Consider the following 14068-nt stretch of genomic DNA (forward strand, 5'->3'; position numbering starts at 1 on the left):
AGTTCCGCAATGTCCTTTTTGAGGGGAGAAGATCTCAAAAGCCGATAAGGGGGCACCATTGATTATATAGAGGCATTACTCTGCTCTCTGTGTTATTCTCCATCCTGTTCTCTATGCATCCTAACATCTCCTTTGACCATAGCTGCACACTGAGCAGACACTGTTAATTGAACTGTGTGGGCCCTTTGTAGATCAATCAATAAAGACACCTGCTCAGTGGGAAGCTGCAGCCAAGAAAAGCAAACACTGTTAGGATGCACAGGCAATGGGAGGGGAATAATACAAAGCATATGATAAAGCCTTTACACAAAGCAATGGTGCACCTGGAAAATTCACCTGGGTAGAGGGGTCAGCACAAGACCCAGGCATTGCTCAAGTTTCACAGCAGCCCTGAGGGGCCCCGGGAGCAGTTCTTACTCACAAGAGTAGCCCTTGCTCACGTGGGCAGGCCGTCTTCGATTTTTGAAGGCAGGACAGCTTGTGACCCCAGCAGCAGCACAGACTCGAACGCCCTCTCCTCAGACTGGGCTGGGAGCGGCGACCCCTGGGGGTCTTTCCATCACCACAGTTACACGCAAACAGCGGGGGGAGTTTGATCCAGTACTTTATTCATTGCATTCGGAAATCAGGCACCATCCGGCCAGAGCGACGTCCACCCCCCCAACAAGGCATTAGCAGGCACAGGACTAAAATCAGGGCATGGGAGAGATTTAAGAGGAAGCCACCCTCAGCTTGTCACATCCCAGATGGGGACTCCCCTATGGACAATCCAACCACTTCAGAATACACGTCAGATACCAGTAAATCAGCTTCTGGCTGAGCGCTCTGCCCATGGCAAGGTTGGGGTTTGGTGTCTGGCGTGCACGGCACTACCGTCCTCGAGCCCGGGGAGCATCTCAACCCTCTTGGGTACCTCACCTCATCTGAACCTTCAAGAGATGGCTGGCTGAGCTGCATTTGTTTCAGGCAAAACTGAGGGGACTCCCAGGAGGAGTCTCAGACAAGGAGGTTCCCGGACAAGGAGACTTCCTCACAGAGCCAGAGTCAGTGGAGCTGCACCTATGAACATCAGTGGATCCGAGAATCTGGAGAGTCCCAGGCACCTTGGAGTACAAGGGATGTTAACCCGCCAGAGGCTCTCCTTTGGAGTAGAGCTGAAATTTAAGGGGGGAGGGGCAGGGCACATGGGTGGGAGTTAATCTTTTCCAGGCCAGCCAAGAAATGGCTTGGATTCCTTCGGGATCTGCTCATGGAACACTGAACAAATTCACCAGGGCCGCCCCCCAGAGCCAGGGCTGTATACTTTCTTATCTTGAATATTGGGCTCCCTGTCCCCACCTGCCACCCACATTCTCTATTAATATGAAACCCCAGGGCTCAAACCAGAGCAGCATTCTCCAGGATCTATTAACCCTAAGGCCCCAGAGCCCCGGCCCAGGCCCAGCACTGCACTTGCTGCAAGAGGGTGAATTTCAGTGCATTAACATTAATGCAGCTGGATCCTTCCCTTTGCAGCTAAGGGCTAGACCCACGCACTGGGTGCTGGTGTCCATGGAAGGAACGTTTGTGTTGTGGCAGCTGGATTTATTTTTTGGTTGAATTGCTTTGGAAGCAGGCCTGGTTGGCTTAGATCTATCAGCATTGTGGTAGGTAGAGGGCTCTGAAAGAGACTTTCCTCTTAGCTCAGTTTAATAACAAGCCCGATGGACGTGTTAGAAAACTGTCATTACCAGGAAAGAAAGTAGAGATACAAATGCGGTTAGTGCAAGAAACACTCAGCATGGTCTGATCTCAGCACCCTGCCCCAGACTCAATGGGAAGCTGTCGCTGTGAGTGCAGAATGCCATGCATTGTGACAGGGCTGCACTGAACCCAATGTGATCTTCTAATAGATGCTCCAGTTTCTTCTCCAGCTTAAGATCCTTCATTTCATCAGCAGGGAACAAGCATCTCAGCTTCTCAAGCAGCAGTCCTGCTCTGTGGCTGGGCCAGGAAAACGCAGGCTGTCCCCAGGGACTGGTGTCAGTTCTCATTGCTCCATTGCCTTGTAATGATACCTGGCTCTTATAGGCACTTTTCACCAGAAGATCTCAAAAGCATGTCATAATCTTCAGTGTATTTATCCTCCCAACCCCCTTGTGAGGTAGGGCAGGAGGGGAACTGAGGCACTGAGAGGCTGAGTATCTTGCCCAAGATTGCACAAGGAAGTTTGTAGCAGAGAAGAGAATTGGATCTCAGTCTGCAAAGCCCTAGGCTAGCGCCCTAGTCACTGGACCCTCAATGGCATTATGACAACATGCAGCAGCTAAGGGTCTTCCCCACAGATTTTAAGGTCCAAAAGGATTGTTCAGATCAGATTGTTCAGAAGCGGTGGCAGTCTGATCACTTCTGACGTTTTGAAACAAAATCGTTAAGCTTTGTGAAGACTAGAGGGGTTCTGCAAAACACAACCAGCGCCACACAGACTTTCATTCCTCTTTCTCCTAAGGAATTCAACTTGCTATCCAGGCTGAATGGCTCCATTTGGCTCAGAGAGGAGGATTCTGGTTGCAAAGAAGAGCCAGACTGTGCCTTTTCCATGAGTCGCAGCCATTTGGTCTCAGATGAATGGTGTTCTACATCAGAAACCATCTGGGGCCGTTACAATGCCACCTCACCAAAGCTAGACGCGTCGGTGCGTGGCCGTGTCCTGACACGGGAAAAAGAGTGGTCTGCATGCAGGTATTGGTTTACTCAGTGCTATGCTTATGAGGCTAACCAGAGACACAATCCAATTGTGGTCGCTGAGTCTTCTCAGCTCCTATTGACTTCAGTGGAGTCAACAACAGCTCAGCTGCTTTGAAAATCAGGCGATTTATGTAGGTGCCTAACTACGAACTAGGCGACTATTTGTAAAAATCTTGTCCCTAGTATCCAAACCAAAGACCAGTTGCACAGTTGGATTTGCAGTTGGGATGCTGTATTTACAAGTTTTTTAAAACTAACTGGGCCCCACTGGAAAAAGGCAACTACAATATTAACCAAAAATATTTGGTAATGATTCCCGCTTTTGTAGGTAAATTTCCCAGGGTACATAATTCTTAACAAGAGGAATTCAATGGCCTTGAGTTAAACAAGGCATCTCCTTTACATTTGCTCTTGTTCCGCCCAGGTGGAATGTTTGAGGTTTGTGCTGTGCTGGAATCCATCACGACAGAGACAATCACTCCAAACCGAGATAAATATGTAATTGGTGCAATATAGCCTTGCAGCCAGAGACCTTGAGGAATGGAATTTCTTAGACAGTCTGTAAAATTGAACAGAGAAATGCTACTTCTGTGCTCAGTTGCTCTTCAGCTTGGCTGTTTAGGTAGAAATAAATATCACCCCACACTTCATCAGAAAGTCTTGAGTAAGCAACATATTGGAATGCCCTTTGGAGTAGCATCGCACACAGACGCTCGTTTCATAGTGACAATTACGAGATGAACTTCATACACATCCCCATCTAAGTCCTTTCATTCTCAGCTGTGGATCATGCGTGTTTATCATTCTGGATGTATCCTCTGAGGTCCAATGCAGGGTTGGCTAGAAAGAAATGATTCTGTTTGCCCTTGCAGAGCATTCTGAATGCACGGTCTCCTCCAGATCCCATTGACATATCCTGGCACTATGGATCGTCTATATTTGAAGTGTTGTACTTGGTCATCTTAGCCAGAGAGGGGTTGTAGCCATATGGCTGATGGAGAACAATCCAATCCCTTCCTAGCGTAGCCCTGTTTCCCCTATTAACAGAGCACGTCCTGAACAGCTGAAATCCTTTCCGGTGATACCCTGTCAGACCTGTCCTGTGACTCTTACTGACACAAGTAGTGGCATTCAAATCCATGGGACTGCTCCCGTGAGTAAGAGTCAGTCACCTGAGTAAAGGGTTACATTTTCTAGTGAAATCCCATTCATAGAATCATAGAAATGTAGAGCTGGAAGGGATCTTGAGAGGTCATCAAGTCCAGCCCCTGAGACCATCCCAGACAGGTGTTCAGCAGTACAGGTGCCGGGTGTTGATGAATACAGTTCAAAGCTTTGTCCTCTATAGGACATGGTCAATGTTTGCAGGTTTGCTCAATGTACAGTCAAGAGCAAAATCTAGGGCTTGGGCCCAACCTGCTTGTCTCCACACCAGTATTCTGCTCTCCTAGCACATAGTGTGAAATTTACTTGTCCACAGAGGACCTGCATGGGGATGAATGTCACCTATGGGGAGAGGAGAAGGTCAAAGTTGGGGATCCACTAGGCATGTCTAAGAGCAGGATCAGGCCCTAATAATCTCATGGCAAATCCAGCCAGGCTGAAAGAGGCATTGCTTGCCACCCGCGAGTGCTGAGCCTGAGCAGCCCTCAGCGGTTAAAGAAGAACGACTTGATGTTCTGAAAGAAGCGTGATTTCTGCCTCTGCCGCTGCTTCTTCCGGATGACGGGGATCCAGACGAAGCCGCAAACCAGGAGCATCAGCCCCAGGGACAGGAACGCCGGGCCGCACATTTTGTAAACATTCTTATTGATCGTTATGAAGCAGGACAGGCTGGTGACCACCACCCCAAAGAGGAAGATGGCGCCTCCGACAGAAACCACCACGATGGGCTTGTGGTAGATCTCCCACTTGTTCCTGGGTGCATTGGCCCAGACGGACTCACTCCTGGAGCTGATGCACAGCGTGCTGGCTGTGTTGCTAGTGATCAAATCCTTGGATTCAGGGGACTTTTCACTCCCATCCAGGTTCTTGGGGTGGGTTTCCATGGTGCTGGGCATTGCGGGTCTGGGGGTTAATGCCTGAGAGGAACAGAAGAGGAAAACAGAGGGGATTAGCACTGGGGGGACTGACATTCATTCACAGGGTCATGCTGTTTGGAGGGGTCACTGATTAGGTGGGGCCAAAGGCCACGCCAGAGCACAGAAAGGCTCACGGGGTTGCAGCTGAGAGAGGACTGTATTGCTCCTGTGGGAACACCGCAGCTTAAAAATACCCCAGCTGGGCCCAATTGTGCCCAGGCATTGAGCAGGCCCATAGGAACTCCCCACTCTGTGCCCCTGTGCATGGGTCCGGCACAGTTTTTGCTCCATGGATCACAAGAACCCAGCTCCCATTGGGGCACTTTGGTGAAATGGCCAGTTTTCCAAGGGTGCTCAACACCCAGCAGCTCCCAGTGCTCTTGGTGGGAGCTGCTGGGCGCTGAGCACTTTGGAAAATCTGGCCCTTTTGGGACCACCCCTAGGGCAAGGCTAACAGCACTAGCCAGCAGCCCCTGCCCTGCCTTAGAGCAGCCAGCAGAGCTGACCAGGTACTGGGGTCAGTGTGTGCCACATTCTCAGAGCAGGCATCAAAGGGATGGGAGGAGCAGAGCTCTGGAAGGCCCGGTGGCCTGTGTCTCCTTTCTCATGCCCCGCATTTCCACCTGAATCCCCCTCTGCTTACACCAGAGTGAGAGAAGACCCCACCCATGAGATACAAGGACCCCAAAATGCTTCACCAGGGAACGTGTCATTGTCCCCATTTAACTAATGGGGAAACTAAGGCACAGAGTGGGGTGATGGCTTGCCCAGGTCACCCGGCAACTCGGAGAGCAAGTTGGGAATGTGGTGCACATGCCAAGCTGCCCAGTCCAGTGCCCTACCCAGTGGGCCATGCTGCCTTCTCACAAGCCTGGCATAGGTTGGTGGTCCTAACTGCCATGGCTTCCACAGACATGCTTGCCTCCACAGGCCTTCTAACCCAGAATGCACTGGGGGGCCTAATGACAAGCTTTCCCCAGCCAGCACCCCCAATCCAGCCTGGTTTCTTGCTGGGACCCACCCTGTTCAAATCTCCCAACAGTAGTGCCTTCCTTGGGCTAAACACTCTAGGCTAGACAAGGCCACCTGGGGAGAGAGAGATGAGAGACCAAACAGAGCAGTTGGTAGGACTGGGTCTAACTTCGCCTTTGTGCTTTCTCCCTGCTTGTGCATCTGGGCAGCAGCTGGCCACAGTCAGTCCCAGAACGTGGGACTTGTCAAGGCCACATGTAATTTTAGTTTAGGGAGGCAGTGTGTGGCCCAGCAGCTAGTATGGTAGGCTGGGACTGAGGACACCTGGCTAAGTTATATTTCTGGCTCTGCCTGGGGCCTGCTGGGTGACCTTGGGCATGTTGCTTCCCCTATCTGTGCCTCAGTTTCCCCATCTGTACAATGGGGCTAATAATACTGGCCACCTTTGCAAAGGGCTTTGAGCTCACTAGAAGAAAAGTGCTAGATCAGGGCTAGGTGTTAATACGCAGCCTTTGATTTGCCAGGAGGAGAGTGAGACACATTTCTGGGATGGTGAGTGGTTTGCGCTCCCCGAGGTGCTGTTAGCTGCAGGATCTGCTCACGTATGTGGAAAGGCTTCGATTCTAAGTAATCCACACAGCGAATTGCTCTCACTGGCATTGCTGGGGTCAGTGATGCTGCCTCCTCATGGGCCCCAGTGTTACAGTTACTTTCTCACCAAATCAAGAAGGAAATCCATTTTCTCGGAAGCCAGCAGTGTAATGCAGAGAAGCCATTAGGATAAGAGGGAAAGTGGTGGGGTTTCTATAAACTACTATTTCCACTGGGCTCTGATTGGTTGCTTGCTGTTGCTGAAACACAGAAAGCAGGCAGATTAACCCCTCAATGCTTGCTGTCTGCCCTTTGGAAACTTCAGCTGGTATGCAGCAGAAAATGCCAGATCCACCCGCTGTGGCCTACAGCCCAGAGAGCGGCAGATCATGGATGCCAGTCTAGCGATTTCATTCATCAGTGTCTGTGGAATAATTCCAGCCCAGCTGAAGGTGTAGTCTGGCTTATTTCACCTGGAGCGCAGGCCTCTCAGCCATCACACCGGGGGCTGGATGACCCAGGAATGGCTGGGTGACACAGAGAGCGATGCCAGCTTTGTAACTGTGGCCAGCCCCCTATCCATCTAAGGTTCAGGGCTTTGTAATTCTCCTGCAAGAACAGAGGGAAGACAGAGTGCATAATGTGTGCAGGGAAATGCTCTGTTTTAGGGGTCTCCTGTAGGTATCTATTTAAGGGGCAAACCCAGAACCCTGCACTCAGGACTCAGCAGGCATGCAAAGGAAGAAATGACATTTAACTGCTTTGGGCCCGAATCTAAAGACTCAGGCCCATGGCTAGCTTTAGGCACGTCAGTTACTCCAGTGTTTTCAATGGGCCGGTCATGTGTGAAGTGGAGCACCGTCATAAGGCTTTGCAGGTGCGGGCCCATGTTTTTTAGTACAGCCCACAGTCGTTTGCTCTGGGCAGGATTTGTGATCCGGAGCAGTAAGCTTTTGAAAACTCTTCAGTCTTCATTTGACATATGCAGGATGATTAGCCTCATCTGCATTCTTTGTTCATCTTTGGGGCTGCATAAAATTGCATCTCCTGCATTTGGCTGGGGTTAGGAGACATGGAAAACTGCCTCGTAAGTGCCCAGGGCTGGATTGTGAGCCCTGGAAAGTCCTTCCAGCCAGCTGTCAGATCAGAAGTGGGCTGAGACCTCAGAAAATTTCCCATTGCGAGGAATCAATGAGGGAGCTGATACTGTGTAAATGGAGTGCAGTTAGAGAGGTTACCAAGCTGGCACAGCTGCTAAGAAAACCTGTCCGTATTCTGGTGTAATGGACCAAATGGAGCAGCCAGTGCCCGATGCCAGTGGTTCCTAAGATTTCCCCCCTGCCCATGTGTTCAGTTTATTGTGAACAGTGTCCTCCCTCTTCTGGCCATGGTCACTTTCCTTCTAGTGCACCCCTTTGGAAAGGTGGAGGAATAATGCTGGGAACAATAGCTAGGATCCCCAATCAAGGGTCAGGGCCCCACTGTGCTAGGGCTGTACAGACAAAGAACGAAAAAGACAGTCCCTGCCCCGAAAGCTCCCCATCTACATGCCAGACAGGATGTAACAGGTGAACAAAATAGACCCAGAGGGTGGGGAAAGGATGAGGAAACACTATGAGAAAAAAGCAGAATCACAAAATGGATCACATCTCTGTCTGGGAGTCTGAGAGAGGCTCCCAGATCTGATGCAAATAAGTGACTGTCCTGGATTCTCACAAGCCCCCACCCTCAGTACTTCATCCCCACTAGAGCTGGGTGACTAACCAGTCCCTGGCAGTTCAAAAACAAAACTTGGTTCGACCCAAAGGGAAATAAAACATTCCAAAATATTTTAGTGAATCTAGAATCAACAAGAATTTAGCTTCGTTTAAGTTTCTGGGCACTTTTTTCACGTAAACGCAAAGGAAATAAAGGGCTAGATTCACAGAATGGAGGCGGAGGAGGAGTTGGTGATGATTACAGGATTAGAAAACATCTTATAGTGATGGACTCAGGGAACTCAATCTGTTTAGTTTAACAAAAAGAAGGTTAAGGGGTGACTTGATCGCTGTCTGTAAGCACCTGCCTGGGGAACAAATATTTGATAGTGGGCTCTCAGTCTAGCAGAGAAAGTCATGACATGATTCAACGGCTGGAGGTTGAAGACAGACAAATTCGGACGGGATTTGAACAGGGAGAGGAATTAATCACTGGAACAATTTACCTAGGATTGTGGTAGATTCTCCATCACTGGCAATTTTTAAATCAAGACTGGGTGTTTTCCTTAAAGCTCTGCTCTGGGAATGATTGTGGGGCAGGCTTCTGGCCTGTCAGACTAGCTGACCCCAGTGGTCCCTTCTGGCCCTGGGATCTCTGACCCGTATAACTGCCAGCCCAGTAATTAGGCTGCTGCCCTGCGGTGGGTTCAATCCCTCCACTGCCTGCCATGGAAGAGGAATCTGAACTCGGGCCTTCTGCGTTACAAGAGGTGCCCCAGTCACTGGCCTATGGGATGGTCTGGGAAGAGTCTCTCTGCTGGTGAAGCTGCTCCACTGTGTCTGTAATATTTGAATAGTCACTGGGGCAGGCAAAGCAGATGCTGATTCTAGAGCACGGTGGCGAGGGCATGTGCTTATACCAGGGGCCACCCCAGTCCAGCTCCCTTTGTACTCCAGGCAAAGGAGGGAATGCACTGGCGTCTCCCAGACCCCAGTTATGGGCCCTCGCGATGGGGCTAGGGTGGGTGGAGGCAAGTGGGGCCCCCTCAGGGTGGTGGAAATCCTGAACGATTGTTTTTGCAAAAACTATTTGGCAGATTCATGTCATATTTGTGAATAGAGCCGGGGCGACGAAACGGTATTTTTGGCAAATAAAAAATGTGTCCCAGCGGTAAATCCAGCCCCTCTCTTCTCCTCGGCAGACTCCCCGTAGCAGTCAGTCAGGGCTGCTGGGGCTGTGCCCCTTCCAAATAATGACCCCTCAAGAGGGCTGAGGTGGGTGGGTGGCTGGCTGGCTTCAGGGGGCCCATTCCTCTGGACATAACCATCCCCGAGGGGGAGCGACTTGCCCCGGCTGCACTGGGAGCCAGTGTTGGAGCTGGGAATGGATCCCCAGGGCCAGAACTACTTTGCTGAGTGCACAGCGGGTGGAAGGCAGCATTGTGCGTCCGAGACCAAGCTGGCTAGGGCCTCGGGCAGTGCCACAGCCACCCAGAATGGGCCAGAGTTGGTCAGGAGGGCCAGGAGCTGTGGAGAGCCCTAGGGGAAGCTGCTTGGGGGTTGGGTGAAGCGGGAAGTTCCCTGGCACTTGGCTGCACTGAGCATGGCACAGGCCCCACAGCTGGGGTGCGTGGCTCACAGCCCTGAGCGGTGCTGCCATCTCAGCGCTGCGGGCCCAATGCCCTGACAGGATGGCTGGTGCCAGCGCCGCACGCTGTGCAGAGATCAGCTTTCCCCCTTTCCAGCCAACCCCTGCCCTGCCCCTGAGGGCTCTGCAAATGCATCCCTGGTGCCACAGCGTGACTCCTGGGCCTGGTCGCCACGCACAGGTGATGAGCCTGCTACAGCCTGGCTAACAGAGCCAGGACTTTTAGCTCAGGTAGCAGAGGCCTGTGTTTTGCAATCTAGAGGACTCAGGTAAAATCCCCACTGCTGCTGACACAGGGGCAGTTGCATGCCCCTGCTGCCCTTAGAAAGACCAATGCCCAAGGCTGGAAAAGACCAGCAAGTCCCCAGCGGGAGCAGCGTTGTTCCCACCATTGCCCACTCTGCCTGGCCCTAGAGATAGGGCCTCTTCCCGGTCTTCCCCAGCCTAACACTTCTTTCCAGCCAAAGGGGGGATCCAGGAGTCACAAATGCCACATCCCCAACTCCAACATCCCAGCAAGGTGCCTGGCTACTGGCAAGAGCCCTTAGCAGGTTGTCAAGAAATACCCAAGGCATCATTCTCCTCTCGCTGCTGTGCTGCGTGGGACTCTGGGAAGGTCAAATATTTTGTGCAGGAAATTCTCAGCATCTCCTGGTTTGTCTAAGTTTTCTGAGACATGTTTTTGGGTATTTTTTTGTCCCCTCCACTGATTGCTAAGAAACGGAAATCAGATTTGGCTTCCAACTGCTAGGAAATCTAGAGATTCTCAGTAACAAAAAGAACAAAATTGACTAAGTCAGTCAACAAACGGAGAGCTGGTAAAAGTGGGAAATCCTTTTCAACAATATGTATTTTGCTCCAGACTTCATTTCAAGGCTACTGGATCCCAAGTTATTACGCTCAACACAGGAGCAACAGGATGAAATTCTCTGATCTGGGTAATGCAGTAGGTCACTTTATAATCTCTAATGGTCCTTTCTGGCCTTGGAATCTGTGAATCTCGGAATCTCTCAATGCGCCATCTGGATTTACAGGTATCTTTGTGGTGGATGGAAAGGAGGAATTGATACAGTGCGACGTGCATGGGATCATAAAGAGAAGGTGTGTGGATCTCAAACTGCTCTGGAATGGCAGCTCTCCAGCCTATGGAGACACCCCTCACTGTGTCCCCTGGATTCTCTGCCCTTTTCATGAGTGTAGAAGTTTTATGGTGCAGTTAACAAACAATGCCATTGCACCTGGGACATCTTGATAAAAAAACTAGAACGATATAAAATTAACATGGCACACATTAAATGGATTAAAAGCTGGCTAACTCCAGATGTAATCGTAAATGGGGAATCATCACTGAGTGGGTGTGTTTCCAGTCGGGTCCAGCCAGTATCAGTTTCTGGCCCTACATTTACATTAACATTTTTATCAGTGACCTGGAAGAAAACATAAAATCATCACCGATAAAGTTTGCAGATGACACAAAAATTGGGTGAGTGGCAAATAATAAAGAGGGCAGGTCACTGATACAGAGAGACCTGAATCACTTGGTAAACTGGGTGCAAGCAGACAGAATGCACTTTAATACAGTTACATGTAAAAGTATGCATTTAGGAACGAAGAAAGGCCATACTTACAGAATGAGGGACTCTATCCTGGGAAGCAGGGACTCTGAAAAAGATTTGGGTTTATGGTGGATAATCATCTGAACATGAGCTCTTAGTGCGACACTGTGGCCAAAAGGGCAAATGCGATCCTGGGATGCATAAACAGCAGAATCTCAGGAAGAAATAGAGCAGTTATTTTACCTCTATATTTGGCACTGGTGCGAACACTGCTAGAATCCTGTGTCCGGTTCTGGTGCCCACAATTCAAGAAGGATGTTGATAAATTGGAGAGGGGTCAGAGAATAGCCATGAGAATGATCAGAGGATTAGAAAACCTGCCTGGACTCAAGGAGCTCAATATATTTGGCTTAACAAAGACAAGGTTAAGGGGTGACTTGATCACAGTCTGTAAATATCTGCATGGGGAGCAAATGTTTAATAATGGGCTCTTCAGTCTAGTGGAGAAAGGTCTAACATGATCCAATGCTGGAAGTTGAAGCTAGACAAATTCAGACTGGAAATAAGGCATACATTTTTAACAGTGAGAGTAATTAACCATTGGAACAATTTACCAAGGGTCATGGTGGACTCGCCATCACTGACAATTTTCAAACCAAGACTGGGTGTGTTTCTAAAAGCTCAACTCTAGGAATTTCTTGGGGGCAGTTCTTTATAGCCCTGGGCAGAGGTCAGCCTAGATGATCACAATGGTCCCTGCTGGCCTTGGAATCTTTGAATCTCTTTGGGTTGTTGGCGACATCAAGGAATTTACCATAATTAACGCCCCCCCCCGGTTTTAGGAGTTTAGAGCCCCTGTCACGGTGACTCTGTCCATGTTTGGGTTTTCTATAGTCCCTTCACCACACAATCTAAGCACTAGTGAATGACACAGAAACTGGCTTGTTCCCCTTCTCTTTGTGCCAGAGGTGACATGATCCCAAGCTGGGCAAAATGAAATATACAGACAAGGTACTGGGAGCCCCACCTTCATCCGCCCCACTGAGCAGGTACATCAGTGAGATGACCACACATGGAGCGACAGGTTTGTTTTACCTCCAAGTGCAGCAGAACTTAAAGGAGCAAGCCAACCGGCCACTGACCTGCACTGGTGCTGAGACTGTCTAGGAATAAAGCATCTGGGTGAAGGGCCACAGAGTGCATCTGATTATTGAAGGAATGAAGGTTTTAAAAAGTGAACTCACCATGGATGATCCCGGCACGTGGGCACGACACTCTCAGAGACAAGGGAACCGGCTACATTAACTATCTCCTCTACGCTCAGGGGGCAATCCAATGGTCAGCCCTCCCATCAGTGCCCCCAGGAGCAGATGTTGAAACACCCCAGGATTATTGAGCTTTGCATCACTTTGTGTTGATCCTTTTAGAGCAGGATCCTGCAGTCCGGCCCCAGGCAAAGCTCTTGCTGACTTCAGGAGGAGCTTTGCCTGCACAAGGCATGCGGGATGGAGCCCTTCAAAAGCAGTTCAGCACATTAAACCAACCACCTTGCCCCTCTGCTACTCCCCATGTATGACAAGGTCTCTGGTGTAGTGTGTGCTTGGGAAGACACAGGCTATTTAGACTCCAAGACTCTGGCTACAGATGCAGAAATAGGGGAAACATACGGTACAAAGGGTTTTATGCTGCCCAGGAGTTATTCAATGAAAGATGGGGGGCCAGATTCTGATCTCCATTACACTGATGTAAATTCAAGTCACTGTTGAGATCCATGCAGAGTTATTCTGCTGGTGTGACTGATAGCTGGGTCTGGCCCTGTGGACTGAATCCTGTGATTGCAGGTTTTTAGCATCCTCTAGAGTCAGAGACAGTTTAGAGGGTCCCAGCAACTCACCCAGTGTCACCTGCCCATTAAGCATCAGATCTGGGACTATTTGCATATCCCTTTTCGGTGCTTACTTTGCAAAATATAGGTTCCTCCTCTTTAGAGACAAACTCCCCAGCCCCCGAGTCCGGGGTTCAGTGATCCTCAGTTCCAACACGCATCTCCCGCCCATCCACAGACCTCCACAATCCCAACCCGCAGCCCCTTCCTATTCATGGTGCTCCTCAATCACCACCCATAACCCCTTCTTATTCACACTGCCCCTCAATCCTGACTCGCAAGCTCCTCTTATTCATGGTGCTTCTAAATCCCAATGGTAAAAGATTCCTACTTACATGGCTAGCAGCTCAGGACCGGCTCCTCTGCCCCACACCTGGATGGAATTTGGAGCAAGTGGGTGTTATGATCTCCCAGCTCCAGCTAACTGTGCCCCACCCCCGACATTGTCTACAGGGCTGTGTTGAGTGGTTAATAACCAAGGGAGCGTAGTCCAGCTCCGATGAGCTCACCAGCTATCAGCGAATGGCTTAACTCTTCCTTTCCCTGCCTCCAGGCCTTGAGAGCACAGGATTGCCTCCAGTGCAGCTGCTGGTGGGTTAATATAATGCCAGGCCTCAGCGGTGAGTCTAACTACATTGCAGGGGAGGAACTGTGGTCAGTGGCTAGAGAAGCGAACAGGGCAGCAGAACTCCTGAGTTCAGTGGCTGATTTAGAGTCTGAGACCTTCAGCAAATCACTGAAACCTTTCTGGGCCTCAACTTCCCATCTCTAGAATGGGGACACTGCTACCCCCCAGCACAGGAAGCTGCAGTTAACGTCTGGAAAGGGATTGGAGATCTGTGACTGGCGGGCACTACGGATTACACAAGATAGGAACCATCAGTGATTCATTCTTATGCCTGCACTGCCAC

At 50.2% G+C, this 14068-nt stretch overlaps 1 protein-coding gene across 1 annotated transcript; it reads right to left on the reverse strand.

Moving 5' to 3' along the window:
* Positions 1–604: 604 nt before the first annotated feature.
* On the reverse strand, positions 605–13623 carry PIRT (phosphoinositide interacting regulator of transient receptor potential channels). The gene is made up of 2 exons (XM_074970931.1): positions 13493–13623; positions 605–4808 (listed from the first exon to the last, which is right to left on the reverse strand). The coding sequence occupies exon 2, from the start codon at positions 4785–4787 to the stop codon at positions 4377–4379; it is 411 nt and encodes a 136-aa protein (XP_074827032.1). The 5' UTR covers positions 4788–4808; positions 13493–13623; the 3' UTR covers positions 605–4376.
* Positions 13624–14068: the final 445 nt, after the last annotated feature.

The sequence above is a fragment of the Natator depressus genome, chromosome 14, assembly GCF_965152275.1.
Source record: "Natator depressus isolate rNatDep1 chromosome 14, rNatDep2.hap1, whole genome shotgun sequence".
Taxonomy (NCBI): Eukaryota; Metazoa; Chordata; order Testudines; family Cheloniidae; genus Natator; species Natator depressus.